The 24,344-nt window shown below is 42.2% G+C and overlaps 1 protein-coding gene across 2 annotated transcripts in view; it reads left to right on the top strand.

Moving 5' to 3' along the window:
- Positions 1 to 24,344, top strand: part of MERTK (MER proto-oncogene, tyrosine kinase) — a 97,165-nt gene that overhangs the window by 952 nt on the left and 71,869 nt on the right. The window contains exon 1 of one of the 2 annotated variants that reach the window (XM_072141217.1): positions 22,569 to 23,197. The exons of the other annotated variant lie outside the window; for it this stretch is intronic. Within the exon in view, the coding sequence (XP_071997318.1) occupies positions 23,122 to 23,197 (76 nt within the window). The 5' untranslated portion in view covers positions 22,569 to 23,121. Of the gene's footprint in view, positions 1 to 22,568; positions 23,198 to 24,344 lie in introns of those variants that run through there. 2 annotated transcript variants of the gene reach the window in all.

Raw genomic sequence — 24,344 nt, 5'->3', positions numbered from 1 at the left:
TGAATTACGTTGCGACAGAGGAATAACGGAGCTCAACAGGCAGGTGTAGAACTCAGCAAAATTCCCAATTGTGGGTGTCTCAAACCCCTTTATTTATACATCTTTAAGCAGGGTGTAACATCTTAACTATTAGCATGATTAGTTATACACTTGAACAATAGCTTATCATTGGCTATTACCATAACACCTCTGGTTAATTTTCAATCCAACTTCTGATTCACTACTACAATAGTGTAATACATTTCATAGGTTACTGATCATCTCCAAATACATACTTTACATAATGTATATTTGCCATTTTGTTATTGCTGACAGGTACACAACTTATCTAATCTTAACACTTGGCTACTAGCTAGTGAAGTTTTAAACAGTCAGCAAGTTTAGCCGACTGGTGCCATATTGTTGTTTTGTCACAGAGAAATTAGAAACACATAAAGAGAAATAGTCTTTATCCAGCATCTTCTAGTGGTGTCTTGGGGGAAGCTGACATCTCCTTCAACAGTCTCATCACTGAGACCCCCACTGATCAGCAAGTTAGGCCCTATCCCATTCCCGACTTGCTAGGGCCCAGTGCATGGAGAGGGTTCGCGGGCCGAGCCCTCTCCATAGCCGATAAGTCTTTGCTGCATATTGCAGCAAAGTATACACCTACAAGCGAAACACTTAGCCAGTTTAACCAAAAATATAATTTTGCGTACTCAATTTAGATAAAACATGACAATGCATGAACAAGATCAACAGTGGTAGATCACAAAAGGTCAATAAGAATATCACATAGGAGCATTAAAAACATATAGGACAATAATGAGAGGTAGGGTGTACAATAATATAAGGTCACATTACACAGTATATGAGCTGTCACATATCTGGTGGTGAACTGTTGTGCAAATACATGCAAGAAAGTGTACCAAGTGCGAACAGTATCAACCTATAAATGTTAATATGTTAACATACCCATAGTCATGGTGTACCTCCCGTCTGCCATGGATAAATTCCCCGACGCACGTTTCGGCGCTAGCCTTCGTCTGGGGGTGATATTGCAGCAAAGGCTTACTGGTATCACCTGCGATCAATGCTAGCACCGATCGCAGGTGTTTTCCCGCCGATCACCGCCGGCAATGCTGCCAACGGCTTCAAAAAGATGGCAGAACAGACAGATGAGTTCTTTATCTGGGGAGGGGGAGGAAGGCATAGCAGATCTAGCAGTGTGTTGTAGAATAGCAGAGAGCTGACTGTGTCATTGTGTGTAGGCATCTCATGGATCTCATCATCTCTGATCTGTCCTTATCTCTCTTTCTATGTGTCAGATACTAGTACAATGTTCAGAAGCATGGCCGGCGCCAGCACCCGGCTTAGCCGGGCGAGTGCCGGAGCCCCCGAGGTCTCAGAGGGGCCCACAGCACACACTGGCAAGATGAGCATACTCAATTACATCGGCATGCTTGTTGCCGATGTAATTGAGAGAAGCGCCTCATTCACACTGCCGGAGCGGCTGACAGGGGGGCCGCACCGCAAGTGGACACTCACAGAATACTATTGCATCGGCGCCGCCAATGTATTTCTGGAGCAGAGCGTCTATCACTGTGCAGGACGCTGGCCGATGTTATGACCTCACGCCGCCAGCGTCCCTGGTGCTGCACAGAAGACGCTGTGCTGAAGATGTAGCAGAAGAGCGGCGAGCCCCAGAAGAGATGAAGAAGAAATTGCATGCAGCCCTTGAGGTAAGTTGGCGTTTATTTTTTTCTGCCCACTAATAATGTGCATTTAATTAATTAATGTATATTACTGAATGGAGCCTGGGGGGTATATTACTGAATGGAGCCTGGGGGGTATATATTAATTAATGGAGCCTGGGGGGTATATATTAATTAATGGAGCCCGGGGGGGGGGGGTATATATTAATGAATGGAGCCCGGGGGGGGGGGGGGTATATATTAATTAATGGAGCCTGAGGGATATATATTAATGAATGGAGCCTGAGGGGGTACATATTAATGAATGGAGCCTGGGGGGGTACATATTAATGAATGGAGCCTGGGGGGGTACATATTAATGAATGGAGCCTGGGGGGGTACATATTAATGAATGGAGCCCGGGGATATATATTAATGAATGGAGCCTGAGGGGGTACATATTAATGAATGGAGCCTGAGGGGGTACATATTAATGAATGGAGCCTGGGGGGTACATATTAATTAATGGAGCCCGGGGGGTGTATATATTAATGAATGGGGCCTGCGGGATATATTAATGAATGGGGCCTGGGGGGGGTGTATATTGATTGGAGCCTGGGGGGGTATATATTAATTAATGGAGCCTGGGGGTGTATATTAATTAATGGAGCTGGGGGGGTTGTATATTAATATTTGTATATTAAGATTCTGCGTTTTTAATGCCACCACATTTCACTGCTAAGGGGCCCACTGAGGCTCTGTCGCCCAGGGGCCCACTGAAACCTGGAGCCGGCCCTGTTCAGAAGGTAAATGAAAGTGTATATAAACCTGTCCCCTGATAATCTAACCACATTTTCAGGTTACGAACTAGAGGAATCATAATGTGTCTGCGTAGAGAGTCCCCGGCCACACTCTGGAATCGTACACTGAGCAGCCTAGGGAGTGATAGGAGCTAAAACAGCAATAAAACTGATTAAAAGTGTAAAGTAAAGGGTTCAAATTATCTTTATTGTGTTAATATCACTAGGGGATTGCTATTTGAGAATTTTCTTTCATGGGCAAACCTCTTTCAGTACAGTACTTTGCGAAAGTATTCGGCCCCCTTGAACATTTCAACCTTTTGCCACATTTCAGGCTTCAAACATAAAGATATAAAATTGAAATTTTGAAGAAAAGCAGGCCCAAACCATGATGCTGTCACCACCATGTGTGATAGTGGGGATGGAGTGTTCAGGGTGATAAGCTGTGTAGATTTTACTCCTGACATATTGGGGCAGATTTATTAAGCTGTCTGAAAGTCAGAATATTTCTAGTTGCCCATGGCAACCAATCACAGCTCTCCTTTAAAATATTCATGAGCACTGGTAAAATGAAAGCTGAGCTGTGATTGGTTGCCATGGGCAACTAGAAATATTCTGACTTTCAGACAGCTTGATAAATCTGCCCCATTATTTGGCGTTGTGGCCAAAAAGTTTCATTCTGGTTTCATCTGACCAGAACATCTTCTTCCACATGTTTGGTGTCTCCCAGGTGGCTTGTGGCAAACTTTAAACAAGACTTTTGATGGATATCTTTGAGAAATGGCTTTCTTCTTGGCACTCTTCCATAAATGCCAGATTATGGGCCTCTTGGCTGCATCTCTGATCAGTCTTCTCCTTGTTTGAGATGAAAGTTTAGAGAGATGGCTGAGTCTTGGTAGATTTGCAGTGGTCTGATACTCCTTCCATTTCAATATGATCGCTTGCATAGTGTTCCTCAGGATGTTAAGAGTTTGTGAAATCTTTTTGTATCCAAATCCGGCTTCTCCACAACAGTATCACGGACCTACCTTGGTCTTCATGATGCTCTCTGCGCTTTAACCGGTTAACCCCTTCCCGACATTTGACGTACTATTACTGCATGGCGGGAGGTGCGTTCCTGCAAAATGCAGTAATAGTACGTCATGCTTCTGGCGCCGGCTCCAGAACGGAGCCCGTGCCAGAAGCTGCGGGTGTCGGCTATATATTATAGCCGACACTCGTCTCTAACACCCGCGATCGGAGAAATCTGTGTTATCCCCTGACACGCCGCTGTTGCGCAGCATGCTCAGTGTGTTACATTACACAGTGTAATACATCTGTATTACACTGTGTAATGTGAAGAAGAGCTTGAACAAGTGATCAGTGGATCGCTTGTTCAAGCTAACCTGTAAAAGTTAATAAAAAATGTTAAAAACATTACATAAAATCATTTTTTAATAAAAAGAATTAATTAAATAAAGTTAAAGTCCCCTAAACACAAATATTCCCTATACACATGCAATAAAGTGAAAAAAACACAAAATCTCCATTATCCGTACAATAACTCAGAAACATTATTGGACCCGCTTGGTGAACGCCATAAAAACAAAACCCGTAAAACACGCCAAAAATGTACATTTTTCATAAAATCTCTACACAAAAATGTTCTAAAAAGTGATCAAAAAAAGTTATGTGCGCCAAAATGGTACCACTGAAAAGAACAACTCAACATGTAAAAAATAAGCCCTAAACTAGCTCTGTCAACCAAAAAATATTAAAGTTACGTCTCCGAAAAGATGGCGATGCAAAAACAAATGAGATTTCCTCTATATTAGTTTTTATCCAGTAAATTGTAAAAATAAATGAAAAACTGTATAAATGAGGTATCACCGTAATCGTAGTGATCTGTAGAATAAAGATAATATTGTATTTTTAGTGAAAGGTGTACGACCCCCAAAAAATACCAAAAGAAAGTAAACCAAAATTGACAATTTTCTTTTCACCCATACATTCAAGAGTTAATAAAATCTTATCAATAAGCTAATGACCCACAAAAATGAAGTATTTGTAAAGTGCGTCTCATGTCGCAAAAAATAAGCCCTTATATGTCCAAATTGCCAAAAAAATAAAGATTGTATAGCCAATAAAAAGTGACAATGCATAATCTGCTCTGAATGGCACAGCTTCCCTTCGATGCCATGGCGTGTGCCCATACAGCAGGTTACCACCACATATGGGGTATTGTTATACGCGGGAGGGATTGGGTATCAAAGTTTGTGGAGCGTTTTGGTATTTTATCCACTGAGAATTTGTACATTTTTTGAAAAACACATTCATTTAGCCAAAAAAGTTTACTTTTAAAATTGTATCCGATTTTGTTGAAGTACACCGATCCAGCGCAAGGTAGTGAGGAAAATCTTTAGACTCTTTTTATTAGCTCCAGTATAGACAAGAGTACACTTACATGCGCTCCAGCACTGCGTCCACGGTATGGACTATAGCTTCTTGCCTACGCGTTTCGAGTGCATTATGCACTCTAACTTATGGCTACCGCAGGTCTGGAAAGGACAGGTAATATACTGTCCCGGACGTGCGTCAGTGAGACTGGGGAGTTGAACTCCACCTGCTCATTAGGGCGCGCGTGTATGCGGCGCAATTAGTGTCCTTTCCAGGTGTGCGGCAGTGTTTAAAAAACATAACTGTTTATTTATTTTGGTTAAAAGCACTTGCACAATTCAAAAAATTTTAAAAACACTTGGAATGAACTATAGTCACATAGAAAGTGACTCGGTTTACTTTTTCGACCCCCCCATGGAGAAATTGTATAAACTATATGCTCTATTAATTTGTGGATCCGACCTGTGCCGTCCCCCCTTTCCATATTAACTCGCACATACTTAGTTCACATACCGGGACGACACATATTATTCCTGCTATTTCCCCTGTATTTCCACCGTATTTTATTCTCAAACGCGAAGGATAGTTATCCGATCCGTTCTTTGCAAACACGCATCCCCAGAAATTATGCAAACCAACCGACCGGATAACAGTATCCATCCTTTCTATGTGACTATAGTTCATTCCAAGTGTTTTTAACATTTTTTGAATTGTGCAAGTGTTTTTAACCAAAATAAATAAACAGTTATGTTTTTTAAACACTGCCGCACACCTGGAAAGGACACTAATTGCGCCGCATACACGCGCGCCCTAATGAGCAAGTGGAGTTCAACTCCCCAGTCTCACTGACGCACGTCCGGGATAGTATATTACCTGTCCTTTCCAGACCTGCGGTAGCCATAAGTTAGAGTGCATAACGCACTCGAAACGCGTAGGCAAGAAGCTATAGTCCATACCGTGGACGCAGTGCTGGAGCGCATGTAAGTGTACTCTTGTCTATACTGGAGCTAATAAAAAGAGTCTAAAGATTTTCCTCACTACCTTGCGCTGGATCGGTGTACTTCTTTGGATTTTTCCCTGTCATACACGCTGGTCACGTGGAGATCCGAGTCGCAGAAGTGGGAGCTGGTGCCACAAGGACCTATTGGGAGAGCGTTTTTTGGCTTTCTCACAACAATGCTTTTTTTCTATCATCCGATTTTGTTTTAACCCCTGTAAAACAATTAAAGGGTTAACAAACTTCATAAAAGTTGTTTCACGTACGTTGAGGGGTTTAGTTTCTATAATGGGGTAATTTATGGGGTTTTACTTTTATTTAGGTCTCTCAAAGTGACTTGAAACCTAAGCAGGTCCCTCAATAGCAGGGTTTTGCGTTTTTTATGAAAATGTGAAAAATCGCACCTAACGTTCCAAGGCCCATAACATCCTACAAAAATAAGAATATGCATAAAAAACCATGTGCACATAAAGTAGACATTTAGTGAATGTTAGTTATTACATTTTTTTGCGGTTATGACTATGTATGGAAAAAGTAGAACATTTTGAAGTTCAAAAATCAAGAATGTTTCCAAATTTTCACCAAATATCTGATTTTCTCATAAATAAATGCAAAACATACCACCAAAATTTTTTAACTAACATAAAGTCAAAGTGTCACGAGAAAACAATTTTAAAATCACTTGGATATGTTAAAGCGTTCCGAAGTTATAACCACTTATAGTGACACAGGACAGATTTGAAAAAATGGGCCGTGTCAGGAAGGTGAAAAGTGGCTTCAGCGTTAAGGGGTTAAGGACCAGGCCCTTTCCTGTTTTTTCATGTCCATTTTTCACTCCCCACCTTCAAATATCTATAACTTTTTTTGGAAAAAAATTCCAACTGCAGTGAAAATGGTGAAAAAACGCATTTGCGCCATTTTCTTGTGGGCTTGGATATTACGTCTTTCATTGAGCGCCCCAAATGACATGTCTACTTTATTCTTTGGGTCGGTACGATTAAGGGGATACCAAATTTGTATAGGTTTTAGAATGTTTTCATACATTTACAAAAATTAAAACCTCCTGTACAAAAATTATTTTTTTGATTTTGCCAACTTCTGCCGCTAATAACTTTTTTTTATACTTTGGTGTACGGAGCTGTGGGTGGTGTCATTTTTTGCTAAATTTGATAATGTTTTCAATGATATCATTTTTAGGACTGTATGACCTTTTGATCACTTTTTATAGATTTTTTTATATTTTTCAAAATGGCAAAAAAGTGCCATTTTCGACTTTGGGCGCTATTTTCCGTTACGGGGTTAAACACATTGAAAAACCGTTATCATATTTTGAAAGATCGGGCATTTTCGGACTCGTCGATATCTGATGTGTTTATGATTTTTACTGTTTATTTATATTTATGTCAGTTCTAGGGAAAGGGGGGTGATTTGAAATTTTGGGTTTTTTTACTATAATTTTTTTTTTTACTTTTTTTTATTTTTACTATTTTTCAGACTCCCTAGGGTACTTTAACCCTAGCTTGTCTGATCGATCCTATCATATACTGCCATACTACAGTATGGCAGTATATGGATTTTCCTCTTCATTCATTACAATGTGCTATCAGCACATTGTAATGAAGGGGTTAAAAACGAAATAGCCTCGGGTCTTCGGAAGACCCTAGGCTACCATGGAGACGGATCGCCGCTCCCCGATGACGTCACGGGGAGCGGCGATCCCAGGTAAGATGGCGGCTCCCATGCACCGCTATCTTTTTGAGGCTGCCGCCAGCTTTGCCGGCAGCCATCGCTGTGATAACACCCGCGATCGGTACTAGCCCGTTAGCCCTCTCCATGCAGCGCGACCCATGAATACACGGCGGGCGGTCGCGAACTGGTAAAACACAACCTGAGAGTATCACAGAGCAGGTGTATCTATATGGAGTCTTGATTACACACAGGTGGATTATAATTATCATCATCAGTCTTATAGGACAACATTGGATCATTCAGAGATCCTCACAGAACTCCGGTGTCTCTCACATGTATATAGGAACAGCGCATATAACAGAGCATGTCAGGTACTTGTGTAACTGATGTCTGTGTCTCTCACATGTGTATAGGAGAAGAGAGCATGTCAGGTACTTGTGTGGATGATTTCTGTGTCTCTCACATGTATATAGGAACAGCGCATATAACAGAGCATGCCAGGTACTTGTGTAACTGATGTCTGTATCTCTCACATGTGTATAGGAGAACAGAGCATGCCAGGTACTTGTGTAACTGATGTCTGTATCTCTCACATGTGTATAGGAGGAGAGAGCATGTCAGGTACTTGTGTAACTGATGTTTGTGTCTCTCACATGTGTATAGGAGGAGAGAGAATATCAGAGACTTGTGAGAGACACAGACATCAGTTACACAAGTACCTGACATGCTCTCTTCTCCTATACACATGTGAGAGACAGACATCAGCTACACAAGTACCTGACATGCTCTCTTCTCCTATACACATGTGCGAGACACAGACATCAGATACACAAGTACCTGACATGCTCTCTTCTCCTATACACATGTGCGAGACACAGACATCAGATACACAAGTACATGACATGCTCTCTTCTCCTATACACATGTGAGAGACTCAGACATCAGCTACACAAGTACCTGACATGTTCTCTTCTCCTATACACATGTGCGAGACACAGACATTAGCTACACAAGTACCTGACATGCTTTCTTCTCCTATACACACAGGGTTGGACTGGGATGCCTTGGGCCCACCAGAGGAATTGATTTTGGGGGCCCACCTTACCGCTACCTAGAAATATTCCCCATTTCACAGGAGTTCACAGTGGCTGCATTGTGCTTAGCACTAACTTACCAAGAATAACTAACTATAACCCTTAACCTCCTTTGTATATTCTCTGCAACACATAAGAAGACTAGGCACTGACATTATAGGAATAGTCTAGATAGTTAGTCAGTAATTACAGTTACCAGACTCAGAAGTGGGATTTAGCACCTCACATGTCACACGTCTTCTCCTTTGGGTACTGAACTGCAGGACGACTTCTCCCTTTATTTTCTTATCACTGGAGAATTTACCATCAGATATCTTCATCTCTGTGTGGCACACCTCCACAATGTGCAACTAAAAATATCACCGTCACTACAGCATAATGCCACCTGGATAACAATGTCCCACTCTGTGGTCCTAAATAATATTTACTACTCACAACACAACTGACCACACTGTGCCCCCAACAAATTTCAAACATACCCCTGTAACAAAAACCATACTGTGCTCTCCATAAATCAAATATTACATTGTGACTCCTCGGTATATTATATGCACACCCCTGAGTAAATCATATGATAAACCTAATGAATTAAATTGGACATCATTCCCTTTAATAATTTCCAATGAATCATTTCATTTATACAGTCTAAGGCTACACGCCCTTGATGTATGTCCGCCGTACCGTAGCACGGTGGGCATACATTGGCGCCCGCCCCTCTCCATAGGAGTATACAGCGCACGCTGCCGTATTACGTAGAAAGATAGGACATGGTACAGCACAGTACTTCTACTCCTATACTATATACCGTATATGGACACAGTACACTACTACTACTACTCCTACCCTGTATACATGGACACAGCACACTATTAATACTCTTACCCTGTATATATGGACACAGCACACTACTACTACTCCTATCCTGTATATATGGGCACAGCACACTACTACTACTCCTACCCTGTATTTATGGACACAGCACAGTACTACTACTCCTATCCTGTATATATGGGCACAGCACACTACTACTACTCCTACCCTGTATTTATGGACACAGCACAGTACTACTACTCCTATTCTGTATATATGGACACAGCACAGTACTACTACTCCTATTCTGTATATATGGACAGAGCACAGTACTGCTATTTCTGCAATAGGTGAAAATAACAAAACTCACTTATCTTTCGCAGCGCTCCCGCGTTCTCTTCTCCCCGCTACAGTGCGACCGTCAGGAACAAGACGCACGGCAGAGTGAGTACATCATCACGCTGCTGCGCAACAGGGACACAGTGCGACGCGTGCTGGCAAAAAAACAGCCATGTTGCACGCACAATGCGCTTCAAAGCGCTGCACATTACATTAAAGACAGCACTTGAGTGGCTGCTTACGCACTGGCAGGGGCCTCATGTAGGGATGGGGGCCCCTGCCGTAGTGGCGGTAACGGGGGCCCACCGGAGGATCCACTGGACCTCCGGTGGGCCAGTCCGACCCTGTATACACATGTGAGAGACAGAGACATCAGCTACAAAAGTACCTGACATGCTCTCTCTTCCTATACACATGTGAGAGACACAGACATCAGCTACACATTTGTATAGAAGAACAGAGCATATCAGGTAGCAAATAAAGCACAAACACTAGCAATGATTTACTATACATTACACGCAGACATGAGCAGGGAAAGGAGAGGGGAGGGGGGTAACAAATGCCCTGGCTCATTTGCATAATAAAGAAAATATGATTTTAGAATGATTAATGTATGAATTAACTAGATAAAGGTTAGGATAGAATCTTTGTGAGCTGCTCTAACAGATAGTGGTGACAGAATTAGTTACACAGACCTGATGACAGGTGTCTTTTTAGGACCCAGCTCATTTTCACTTTTTTTTAGAGAAATCATAAAGATATATGTGCAATGCAAGTTTGATGGGCTTCCGCAACCTGTCTTTAGTGAAAATGAGGTCCCTGGTGACAGGTTCCCTTTAAAGCTATATTTTAGTTGAAAACTTTTGCACTTGTTTATAAAAAAAACTTTGACATTTTTTTTAAATTAGCAATTTTCTGATTTCTAAATGTCGTGAGGGTAGATATTGATGACTTTTTTGTGGTGCCATTATGCATTTGAAAAGTTCCAGAGGTACAAGAACAGTGACCCCCCCTCACACACAAACATATGTTCCAATTTTGGAAACTACGCCCCTCGTGGTTCGTGTAAGTGAAAATCTTTTTCCAAAAACCTTACTTTGGCTCCTAAATTTTTTATTTTTAGAAGACATTAGGGAAGAAAAAGCACTGAGTAATTTGTTACCCAGTTTCTCTACAGTGCAGTAATATGTAACACGTGGTCACATACTGCTGTAGGAGCACATAGTGTGGCTCTGAATGGAAGCCTGTTGGCTTTTGGAGAACGGATTTTAATGGAACAAAAGGAGGACCCATTTTGAAAACTAGACACTCAATGAATGCAGTATTGTTTATGACATTTTATGTTTATGAAATTTTTTTTTATTACTTTGAATCACACTTTTTATTATTTTCGCCTCTGGGACTTCAACGAGTGATCATCGATCACTTGTTCAAATTAATACACTGCCTTATTGATGTATGTGTAATATAATAGTTAACTGCACTGCCCGGTCCTGCCTCTGGCAGGTCCCAACAGGCAGTCAGAATAGGCAGCCCTGGGCTTCCCCAGGCTTGCCATGGAGACGATCAGAACACCCATAGCCAGCCTTTTAGGTGCCGCGCCAAAGGGTTAAACAGCCGAAATTGCTTCTATCACAATCTTAGCTGTTTGTGCAGAGGCTCGGGTTCATGACGTTGGGGAGGGTCATGGTGCTGGAGGGGATTAAAAAAAAGAAAATTGTTGCTTTAAGGTCATTCTTATGATGCTCACAACTTTTTCATACTTCAGTCTATGGAACTGAGCAAGGTGTCATTTTTTCTGACTTGCATACTTTTAATAACTTTTCAGTTGAGTGTGGTAAAATGGCAAAAAGTGGTTATTTGGAGCTATTTTCCCTTACAGAGTTGATTGCATAGGATAATCATTTTTAGATTTTGACATACAGCACAGGGCATTAACCTAACATGATTATGGACATCCAGTAAAAACGGCACAAGTGGCACTTGCCATTTCTAAATCCTTCTTTTATTTGTGCTATCTTATAATCAAACTAGGAGAGACAGATTGTGGAGCATGAGTGATTCTCTCTCTTGATCGTGTCACTTACAAGTAGAGATTAGCAGACCTGAACATCAAAGGGAACCTATCACCAGGGACCTCATTTTCACCAAAGACAAGTTGTAAAAGCCCATTACAGCTGCATTGCAAATATGACTTTATGCTTTCTCTAAGCATTTACATTACAATATAATCATGTGTTATAACTTGCTTGGCACCCTGACAGAATCCTCTGTGTAGTCCCAGGGGTTGGTCTTTGGTTTGGATGCATTTAAAAAAACAAGTGACTTGTCTGTGCTGCAGACTCCTCAGCTGTTAGCTGGTGATCTGACATCAGTGGTGGAGGGAGGAGCTGTACAGGAGCACAAAGGTGGGGACTGAGAGCTGAGGAGTGAGCAGTACAGAGGAGTAACATGTTTTTTGAAAGGCATTCAAACCAAAGCCCAACCCCTGGGACTACGCAGAGGATTCTGTCAGGGTGCAAGGTAAGTTATAACACACAATTATATTGTAGTGCAAATGCTTAAATTCCCTTTAAGAGTGTGTGCGTCCCCCTGCCCAATTACAGCTTTGGCTAGTAGCTAAGGGCGTCAACTTTTACTGCACGCCTGCCTATCCCACAATGTCTGGGTCATGCAGGACAAACCCAGACCCCAACTTCTCTACTTAGAGGGTGAATGCCTGCACCAATCACAGTGTAAAGGTCAGTACACATCTTTAGTATGGCTTCAGTTATTTCCTTCAATTAGTTTGAGCCAAAACTAAGAGTGGTCAACCACACAGAAACAGGTGCAAGTCTTTCCAGCGACTACACTGAGTTAAGATATAATTATATAAGACTTGCCCCTGTCTGTTGGACCAGAACTGGTTTTGGCTCAGAATAACTTAAGACTTGACAGAGATGTGATCTGGCCCTTAGCAGTGAGTATCTACTGTATTATACAGTCAGATAATTGTCATTTATATTGTGGCTAGGGGATACATTATTTTCACGGGACAACCCCCTTTGTTCCTAATTAGGGCACAGGAGTGGATTCTGCAAACACTGCTGGAATTGAAATTTATCAATGTCTCTTGGAGAGCGTTGATACAATGGGGCAGATTTATCAAGCTGTTTGAAAGTCAGAATATTCCTAGTTATGAAGGAGGTTATCAATGGCCACTACGATAAAAATCTTTTATAGGTTTGCCTTATACTATGCCCGGAAAGTGGTGGTGATGACATGGAAGGACCAAGATCCTCCCCTGCTGAAGAGGTGGATATTGTTCTTTTTTTTGTGTTATCCCCCTGTACCGTTCTGTGTATGTTAATAGGAAGTGCCCCCAGAAATTTGAGCGTATCTGGTCTAGGTGGTGTATTAATCCCCATACTGCTATATAATTCTCTACAGTTCTCGTCTACTCCCATACTAAAGGAAAACGAGTGCATTGGTGTGACTGTAAGATTGTCTTTTGTCAGCGTTAAGTTTCTCCCATCAAGTGGACTGGCTACTAGTCCCTGCTGTTCATTTTATAGCGTGTATTATATACCACACACATTTTTATGGGCATTATATCATCCTGTCTACTTCTTGTCATTGTCATATTATTCTCCTGTAATGTGGAAAAAATGAGTGATAGCCAGTGTTCTTGTTGGTTAAACTATTTATTGTATATGTACAAAATTAAACAATTGCAAAAATAAAATCTTAAAAAAAAAAAGAATATTCCTAGTTGCCCATGGCAACCAATCACAGCCCCCCTTTAAAATATTCATGAGCACTGGTAAAATGAAATCTGAGCTGTAATTGGTTGCTATGGGCAACAACTATGAATATTCTGACTTCCAGAGAGCTTGATAAATCTGCCCCAGTTTGCAGATACATTACAGTAAGTAGACTTGCCAGCAGAGGGGGCTAAGCAATCACAACTGCTGTGAAATAGCTATAGTGTTGAATATGATGCATGTGCATAGGAGGATAACACTGTGCAATGTTCATCAACACAAGGAATAATAGGTCATTTACCATACTATGTATTCTCTACAGTCTGCACCCCTTTAACCCCTTAAGGACGCAGGGTTTTTTTGCTAATTTCTCGCTCCCCACCTTCAAAATTCCATAACTTTTTCATTTTTCCGTGTACAGAGCTGTGTGAGGGCTTATTTTGTGCGTAACAAATTTTACTTTCCCGTGATGTCAGTTTTTACGACTTTCAAACTGAACTCCAAATAAAACTTCTACTTTATTCTTTGGTTCGGTGCGATCGCCGTGATACCAAATTTATATAGGTTTTATTGCATTTTAATACATTTTCAAAAATTAAACCATTTTTTACAAAAAATGTTTACAAAATTTTGCCATTTTCTGACGCTAATAACTTTTTAATACTTCGGTGTACGGAGCTGTGTGAGGGGTCATTTTTTGCAAAATGAGACAATGTTTTCATTGCTACCATTTTGAAGACTGTGTGACATTTTGATTACTTTTTATTACATTTTTTATGTTATGTAAAAAGGTGTAAAAGTCAAGTTTTGGAGGTCACCGCTGGTGTCACAGTGTTTGGGGAATAGGCAGTGGACCCTCTGGACCAGAGGGGGATAACAACCTTAGTTTCAAGCCGGGAGCGGAGTCTAAGTGAACTCCTGGTCTTCGCCAGAGCCCGCCGCAAAGCGGGATGGTCTCGCTGCGGCAGGGAGTCACCAGGTCGCTCCGCGGGTGCGACTAGGCCCGCGGCGGCAGCCAAGGTAGGGACACGGGGATCATGGATGGCAGGCAGGATCTCGGAAGGCAGGCAGGATCTCGGAAGGCAGGCAGGACCTCGGAAGGCAGGCAGGACCTCGGAAGGCAGGCAGGACCTCGGAAGGCAGGCAGGACCTCGGATGGGTGGCAGGACCGCCACTGGACACCAGGACCGCCACTGGACACCAGGACCGCCACAGGACACAAGGACCGCCACAGGACACCATGGAACAAGGGAACACCACGAAACACGGGAACACAGGAACTCACAGGCGTCTGGAAACGCTCAGGAAGGCTTTCTCCTCAGAAGAATGAGCTGAAGATCCGGCAGGGCATGCTGGGAGTCGCCAGGCTATATAGCAGAGCCAGGAAACCAGCGCCAATAAGGAGGATGCTGGCTCTTTAAATTCCTGGAGAGTCTTGTGCTTGTCTCCGCTGCTAGGGCGCGCGCGAGAGACTCTCCAGGAATTTAAAGAGCCAACGTCCTCCTTATTGGCGCTGGTATCCTGACTCTGCTATATAGCCTGGTGACTCCCAGCATTCCCTGCCGGATCTTCAGCTCATTCTTCTGAGGAGAAAGCCTTCCTGAGCGTCAGACAGCAGGGCACGTCGGACGGCGCTGCGAAACGCGGGTGTACCCGTGCTCCGCTTGTACTTGCCGCTGCCCTGCTCCTCCAGCTCGATACTTACATGTCCCGGCTCCTGGTTCCGGCCCGTCCGGCGTGCCCTGCTGTCTGACGAGCTCGCGCACCTCTCCGATACATGGATCGTGGGGTCACCCGTGACAGCTGGCAATAACCGTTTTTATATTTTGATAAATCGGGCATTTTGGGAAACAGTGATACCTAATAATTTTTACTGTTTATTATGTTTTATATCAGTTCTAGGGAAAGGGGGGTGATTTGAATTTTTAATTCTTTATTAATTTTTTTACATTATTTTTTCTTTTCTCAATTTTTTCTTAGACCCTCTAGGGTACATTAACCCTAGACGGTCCTATTGTTCCTTCTATATACTGCCATGCTACTGTATTGCAGTATATAGCGTTTTTGCTTAAGATTCATTACAATGAGCCACTGGCTCATTGTTACGAATCTCCTTATATCTTTGAGTAGCTATGTGTTTGTCCTCTAGTGAGACCATCATTCAGATTTATATATATATACGTGTGTGTATATAGTAGTAGAAATTAGGGGCACTACTCCTTCAACCTCTTTCTTAGGCTTTTAAGCCTGTGTTTCCTGGAGTTAGTATAGGAGATAGTGTAGGCACATTTCTGCATTGGGGTTCAAATTTGCTACAAATAGAAAAGAAAGCAGTGGCACTCACTATACAAATGCACCATGGTCGCCCTCATCCTCCTTTTCCAATCACCCATAGCTGCTTGGACGTTTTAGAAGATATGCAAAAAAGATTGGACTTTGTGGTGAGTGCCGCTGCTTTCTTTTCTCGTCTGCTTCTGGCTCTGTCCCCTGCATAGCTGCCAGAACAAAAGACTACTTGGACAACTATGGGAGGTATTTATCACAACTCCTACAGGTCTGATGTGTGTGTTTTAATCCTGAAAAAATGTTGTTCCAAAAATGGACATTTGCAGAAATCTTTATCGCAAAAGACACCTATATTAAATATAATATAGGGAGTCTCCGATCGCGGCTGAGTCAGCCAGCAAGGTGCAAGGCCTATTGAGCTCCCTGCCCAGAGCCTACCAGTGCAGGGTGAATTTATTAGAAATTAGACCCCAATAACAATCCTGCCTGGCCCACACATCTACAGGCGTCCCCGACTTAAGAGCACCCTCCATACAGATTTACTGTCCCAGGCTACAGTGATCAAGTTATCAAAGGTGTCTGCAATTAAAATTTATTGTTAATTCTGGTTCCTATTGACAACCCAAAAGATTTGAAATCCAATTCTCACAGAGACCAAAAAATTTTTTGGCTGGGGTTACAATTATAAAATATACAGTTCCAACTTACATACAAATTCAACTAAAGAACAAACCTACAAAACCTTGTACGTAATCTGAGGACTGCCTGTTTAGGGCAGTTTAAAGGAAACAGCTCACTAGATCAGCTCTTGGTGGGAGCTTGCTGACATCGTTCGCTGAAAAGAGCTGGCAACCCATCACCCACATCAGACCCGTTTTTGTGATAAATCCCCTGTTTGGTGTCATTGATCTGATACTAATACTAACCTATTCTGAGGAAATAAGCTCCTTTACCTTTGAACTGAGCCATTGCTATTTCATCATATGCTAGGGCAGAACTACATTTCCTTTTTTTAATAACTGTCTTTGCAAAATCCACAGTACTATATAGAATATAAGGAGAATGTCCATAGTGAGCATTGCTTGATTATAACTTTTTTCATGGTGACATGAAAACATTTAAAAAAGAATATATTTTTGACGTAAAAACTTTCCAGAGAAATAATAATACTCCTCATACCATATTTGAGGAGGAGCCGAGGAGGAGTATGAAATTTTAAATATATTATTCATGCAACAAAATTATTACTGCAAATTGCCAAATTAAGCAAATTATTATTATATTATGCATTAAAAAAGAGGTTCTTGTCACGGGTGCACCCGCGATCCATGTTGCGGATCGCGGGTGCACCCTTGCTCCGCTGTGTGTCGCTGCTGTCCCCGCTCCCCCAGGTCTATACTTACAACTCCCGGCTCCTGCCCGTCTGCTAGAGCTACTGCTGTAGGAAGAGCTTGTGCGCGTCCCCGCTCACTAGGGCGGGCGCGCCCGACTCTCCAAGAATTTAAAGGGCCAGCGTCCTCCTTATTGGATGCTATAGCCTGGCTACTCCCAGAGAAGTCAGTAGTCACAGAGATGCCACCCAGAGTAGCCAGTAGTGACAGAGATGCCCCCCATAGTAGCCATCACTCCCAGTGTAGCCAGTAGTCACCGTGATGCCCCATAGAGTAGCCAGCAGTCACAGAGATCCCCCGAGAGTAGCCAGCAGTCACAGAGATGCCTCCAAGAGTAGCCAATAGTCACAGAGATGCCTCCAAGAGTAGCCAACAGTCACAGAGATGCCCTCAGAGTAGCCAGCAGCCACAGATATGCCACCTCCCAGAGTAAACAGCAGTCACAGAGATGTCCCCCCAGAGTAGCCAGCAGTCACAGAGATGCCCCTAGAGTACCCAGGTGTCACTGAGATGCCCCCAGAATACACAGACAGCACAGAGATAATCCCAAGAGTAGCCAGCAGTCACAGAGTCACACACACATCTCCCTACCTAGTCCAAGCTGGCAGCACGAGAGACCTTGTTGTGATGCAGTAAGCATTTTGTCATTCACATGTTTCTTACATCACTAAAGGTCCTGGAGAAACAGGTCAGGACAGCAGGGAGAGGATAACAGTGTGGAGGCTTTGCTCTGAAAAGCTTCATCAGCGTTAAACACAATTCCCCCACTCTGTCCTCTTAGCTGCTGACCTAGCAAAGCTCATAGAGAAACACAGCTGATCTCCAACCTGTGCAGAGATGTGTTTCTCTGCAATACCACAGCTCTACAGTGGGCCCATCAAAGTCCCGGGGGCCAGGAGCCACTGCTCCACCTGCCCGTAATAGCTACACCTCTGCGTGGCCTCCTTCCTTCTTATATCAACTTTTACAATTTTGTAATGAGCGTTAAGTTCTAAGGGGTGTTATAAGAGCCCATCCGTGGTGTAGCTTCACAGGCTGTTACACTGTGCAGGAGCTAGGATTACTTCAGGCAGAGGAAGGGGATAAGTGCCAAGTGGGAAGGGTAAGATGTGCTTCTGCACAGTGAACCAGCCTTTGAAGCTAAGGTTTGCGCTATATAAATAAAGGAAGAATTATTATTATTACTGGTGCACAGTCTTCAATAATCTGGCGCACCCTGCACTGCTATGGAAGTGCAACACAATTTGTCAAGTCACTGTATAAAATGAGTCACAAACTCCGACTTAGCACTAATTCGACCCTTTAGGTGCACATTTTTTTTCTGTCTTGTCGAACACAGTGCAGGCGCGACACAATACTGGCGCAGACACTGTATAAATACAGTACAATGATGGGTGTCTGGTCGGCACTCGGTGACTCTTCCCTCGTGCCCATGGATAAATAGATACGTGTCAATAGAAAAGAATGATCCCGGCACTTTGAGGTAGGTCAATTTGAATGATCTTTTAATTCACCAAATTAAGTATAATACAAAGCATACCGCGAAAACGCGTTTTTTGGCTCCTCCCGAGCCTTCATCAGCTGATGTACTACCAAACAGTCCCGTTTTTTCAAGTAATCTGTAGCCAATTAATGTGTTGCACAGCATCCGTCTGCCGTGTAATGCGTCACGTGACTCCTGTGTCACGTGATCGGAAGTCCCTTACGTCATTGGTCACGTGATTACATCATGTGATCCTTCGTTCGTTTCATGTTAGTCGGCTGCATCTCCGCAAATACCGCATATTATATGCATCAAGGAGCACAAGGTACACAGAAAACCAGGTGATTCTAAGCATCAGTCTAATGCAGTGATGGGCAACCTTATGAGCTTGGTGTGTTAAAATTCGCCAAAAAACCGAGCATAACTCGGGTGGTGTGTCACCTTGACAAAAAAAAACATAATTTTGTGATATTTATAGTTTAAATAACAAATATGTATAATTATTTAACTTCTAGGGTACTTTAACCCTAGGTTGTGTGATTGCTCCTACCATGTACTGCCATACTACAGTATACTACAGTATGGCAGTATATGGGGATTTTCCACATCATCTATTTATTACAATGTGCTGCACAATCTCTCAGCCTCCCGACTACTGCACCTGGCCATGTAGGAGCCGAGGATGAAACTTAACTCTCCGGCAGCCGCGTGTCACTGAAAATGGCTATGCGTGTCAGCACTGACACGCGTGTCATAGGTTGGCCATCACTGGTCTAATGGTATTAACTCATAAATGACATTAAATAAGCAAGTTAGTTATATTTAGTAAGACATATAACTGAACATTGGTTAAACAAGAATATTAGAAGGAAGTTACACATCTTTTTTTTCGATGGAGTTAGTGAGTTAAAGCACAGGGTTATGAATAAACATAAGACCAGTAACATTCTCATTAGTGGTACAATTACATATTTGTTAGATATTAGTATAGACTAAAAAGATAAAGAAAAAAACTTTCTGTACCATGTCTTCTCCCCCATATCGGTGAGACTCATACATTCTGTGTCTGTAAGAAAACAATGAGATGTCAGGCTAAAATTGACAAATTTCATAATTTCTATTGAGACCATGAGGTTCCAGAGTTTTCAACTCATGTATCCAGTATGCCTCTTTACGTAGAAGCAATTTGGTGATGTCTCCCCCTCTTCTAGGTAAATTTACTTTATCGATAACCTGATATTTCAATTGTGGTACGGAGTGATTACATTTTTTGAAATGTGCAGGTATTGGCAAAAGGAGATTTTCCCTCCTAATGGTAGACTCGTGCTGTCCTATGCGATCGCCTACACGCTGGCGTGTTTCCCCAACATATAGGAGGCCACACGGGCATTTGATGGTATATATTACATCTTGGGAATGACAGGTAAAGTAACCCTTTATTTTGTATGCTCGTCCTGAGTGGGGGTGAAAGAATGAATCACTTTTGTTGACATTGCTACATTGCTGGCAACTTAAGCAAGGAAACGTGCCATTTTTCCTTGAGGATAGTAGGGTTTGTCTTATGGATTTTTTTGTCACTTCCGAAATCTGCTCTTACCAGTCTGTTCTGTAGTGTAGGTAATTTTTTATTACATATTAGGGGGGGTTCTTGGAAACCCGGTATATGTTGATATGTGTCTTTTAGTAAATGGCAGTGTTTTCTTATAGTACCATCAATTTTGTACATCAATGGATGAAACTGTCTCACAAACGGTAGACGAGGTTTAGATATGGATTTCTCCCTAGTTCTGATGTCAAATGATTGTCTAGATTCTTCAAGTATTTTAACGGGGTAACCTCTTTGTACAAATCTGTTTTTCATCTCTTCTAATCTGATTTGTTTGACCAATGATGTAATGGACTTCCAATCAAGTGACACGGGAGTCACGTGACGCATGACGCGGCAGACGGATGACATGCAACACATTCATTGGCTACAGATTACTTGAAAAACCGGGACTGTTAGGCGGATGAAGGCTCGGGAGGAGCCGAAAAACGCGTTTTGGCGGTATGCTTTGTATTATACTTAATATTTGCTGCATTAAAAGATCATTCAAATTGACCTACCTGGAAGTGCCGGGATCATTCTTTTCTATTAAATACAGTACAAGCTCCAAAGACATTATTCTTAGAGCGTAGTACGACAGAAAACTGGCAATAGATCTGGACCATTGTGGCCATTCATATAAAGGAGTATTCCAGGAATAAGCAGAATTCATATACAAATAGGTACTTATAATATAAACTAGTGTGTAATTAGTTGTTATTTAAAATGTTGCTCCCCTTAGCAGAAAATGTTGGTGACATAGACTGTAATGGAAAATTAAAATGCTACTGGCCCTTTAATCAGTCCGTTAATTTCCTCCGCGCGGTCCGTTGCGGAGCATACACAGGACAGAAGATGGCCGCTGGTCACATGTCCACATCACATGTCCTGCAGCTGCCTGGGCAGGTCATGTGATCACCAATAAGTTTGGCTGTAGTCAGTTGGTTGCAGTGCATCCAGTATGGACGGTGTTGTGGTGATGGCAGTTACACATCATTACTATGGTAACAGAGCAAGAAAACCTGTTACATCATCACTGGGAGAAGAGCATAAGAGGGAGGAGGAGTTACTGAGAACTAAAGGATCATGGAACCTGTAGTTTCCAGTGGCGGCCATCTTAGTGATAACTCCACCTACTTTAGAGAGGCCATAAATTTTGTAAATCATAAAATCAAACTATTTAAGCTCCGTTTTGTGATGAATGACATTGAGTATTGTTGTACTCATATATTTATATCATCATGGGTTTTTGTGTCAGACGTTCATATTCCCAGAATACCCCTTTAAGCACATGTCCCTTGCTGGAAACTGACGTAATAGTACTTCTCCATGCATGGAGGGATTGTGGACAGGGCTCACAGGCTGAACCATTTCCATACAGACTTGGTGTTTGCTGGGTTTTAATGTGTCAATGTGTCGTATACTTGTCAGGCAGAGGCAACAACTATGCCACGTCTGTCAGTATATGTCAATGGGTACGCTCAGTGTATAATTTGGGGCATTTGGTGTATACCAAAAACTTCATGTGAACCCAGCCTAAGCTAAATCAGGCAAGCCCAAAACCTTAGAACAAAATCCCCCAAACTAGACACAAGTTTCCAGACTTAAGATAAATGTCCTCCTGTATGGTCGTAGTTTGTTTTAATATCAGACACAATTCTGTTCAACAGCATGAAGCCAAGTGCACCAAAATAAACTGTGTGCACATCCTGAAAACAGCTGATTATTCAATAACTAATAAAAATAACTAATTTGTCGCATGTATGAATGATGCAAGGGCAAATAAAACTAGTGCACACTATGCCATTTCTTTTATAGATCTCCCCCAAAGGTGGTTTTCTTAGTTGGGGCTGATGCCTGCCAGGTTTCACCATTAATCGTCTCTCTTTGTACTTTTTATTCTTTTATACATTGCGTCTCTTTTGATTATTTCTGGTGCAGTCTCCTACGCTGTTACTCCTGTTACTAAACAGTGAAAGCTTTTTTTTTATGCTGCATTCCAACTTCAGAGCTGGTTTAGGGGAGGGGGGATGCTACAAAGGATTTGGAGGAGGTGAAGAATGTACAAATAGCTTCAGTATAAGGTGGTTGCAAATGTAATGCAATGAATGCAATCTGTGTGATGAAGACGTGATATTACTGTTAATGCACAGAACGAGATAAAGTGACATTGCTTCCCAGACAATTGTGACTCCACATAAGAAAGTAAACACAAGAAAAGTACTCAGTCTCCCAGTCCATCCCTCCCCCATCTGTAGACTCCTCCTCTGGCTGCTCCACAATAATAAGGAGAGTAGGCTGCAGTGTGCACGTCACAGGCTCTGCTCACTCATTCTGCAGTACAGGCATCTGGATAAAGACTGCAGCAGACAACCTATGTCGTAGTTTGGACCCAAACACAGATGCCAGTCCATGGAAGAAGGCATGGGAATTAGGCTTCCAGCTTTGTTACTGTGCACCAGCTGGCAGAAGACTGGACTGCAACCTGTATGATCACAACTATCCTTTACTAACTTGGAGTCCAGTGACAACAAGGCTCTGGTGACATTCAGTCTATTAGAAAGGAAGGGGTGAAAAGACCATTCTAATGAGGAAATCACTCTGAATACCCCCTGCCATTGTCTAGCGGAGGGTACATTCTTAACTAATTCTTAACCATTTTCTGGGAACAGAAACCTGCAGCTTGCCTCCAGTTGTGTAACAGGTCTTCAGAACTTTTTGCTTGTTGGACAGCAACAGGAACCCATTGTGTGATGTACTGTAATGTCCTAGCAGTATCCCACTGGGTTGTGTAACCGTGATCCCAGGATTGTTTTCTAGTATCCCTGGATTTTGTTGTCTCAGCTCCTGGATTTATGGTTGCGATGCAGGCGGCACTATGGACTATGGAGCTTCTCATTATACTGGCATACACACTTTTATTTGTTACAGGTAAGGGTTTTTGGATAATAAAATGTTGATTTATAATATTTCTACAAATCACAGCATCACCTGCTGGCCAGAGGTTGAAATGTTGTGAACTTCTGAAGAGCCACATGTTGATTCCTTCCAGATGTGCTATGCGCTATCCAGTAGCACAAGCTGTGGTGTAGACACATGGATGCAGTTATGTCACATACATTGGAGAACTCATTTATAGACCGGCATGGTGTAAGCTGAAAGGGATTTCACTGTTTACCTAGGGAAAGAAATGAGATAAAAGCCATATGTTACTACAACTAACCCCCACCTCCCCTCCCCAGTGATAAAAACTGAATTCTACAGATAGTCTTGGTAATACATTGAATTGTGACTTGTATACCCTCTTAATGGGATCTAACCCTGCAGTTACTTTATTACGTACACACATTACTATAACTTTATCTAGTAATTTATTATATAAAGCCAGAGGCAGATCATGACTGCCATGGGCCCTGGACTGTATGAATATTCTGCCTGCTTTCAATCTGTGGTTACAGGACCCTTGGAGGACCTTCAAAGATCCTGAAATGCCTCTTGTGTACATATGTATTGAGAGCAGAAACAGATTAAGAAGCCCCCTTGAAGGCTTATATCTTCCGCCCAAATTGCCTATATTATAATCCACTAGTATATAGAGGGTAACTTAAGCAGGACAATACCTTCTATTAGTGAGCCACCAAAGCAAATGAGAAAGACCTTATCAGAACTGCCTTAAGATTGCTTTACAGAGCAGTTCAAAGGTTATTTTCAGAATGTTAGTATGTACTGATCAGATCTCTTAGAAATGGTTTCTGTAAGTTTGAGTTACATACTGTTGTGTGAAAGCTTCAGTTGGATTACAACTCTTAATACAATCAGTTTATACCCTCTTTATTCAAAGGTGGATTTCAGGACATGAACTTTAGGATAGGTCATCAAGATCGTTGTTGGTCTGTCACACAGCATCCCCAACAATCATTTGCCAAGCTCTCCAGTGACTTTTCATCAAGCACAGAGCCGTACACGGTGCAGTGGCTGTGTTTAGTATTAAAGCTTAGCCCAGTCACTATAATAGGACTGTACTGCAGCCAGGCCATGTGACAAATTTGACTTCATAGACCTGGGATGTGAAAGTAGC

The sequence above is a fragment of the Engystomops pustulosus genome, chromosome 3, assembly GCF_040894005.1.
Source record: "Engystomops pustulosus chromosome 3, aEngPut4.maternal, whole genome shotgun sequence".
In the NCBI taxonomy this organism is placed as follows: Eukaryota; Metazoa; Chordata; class Amphibia; order Anura; family Leptodactylidae; genus Engystomops; species Engystomops pustulosus.
This window is presented reverse-complemented; position numbering and strand designations above follow the sequence as displayed.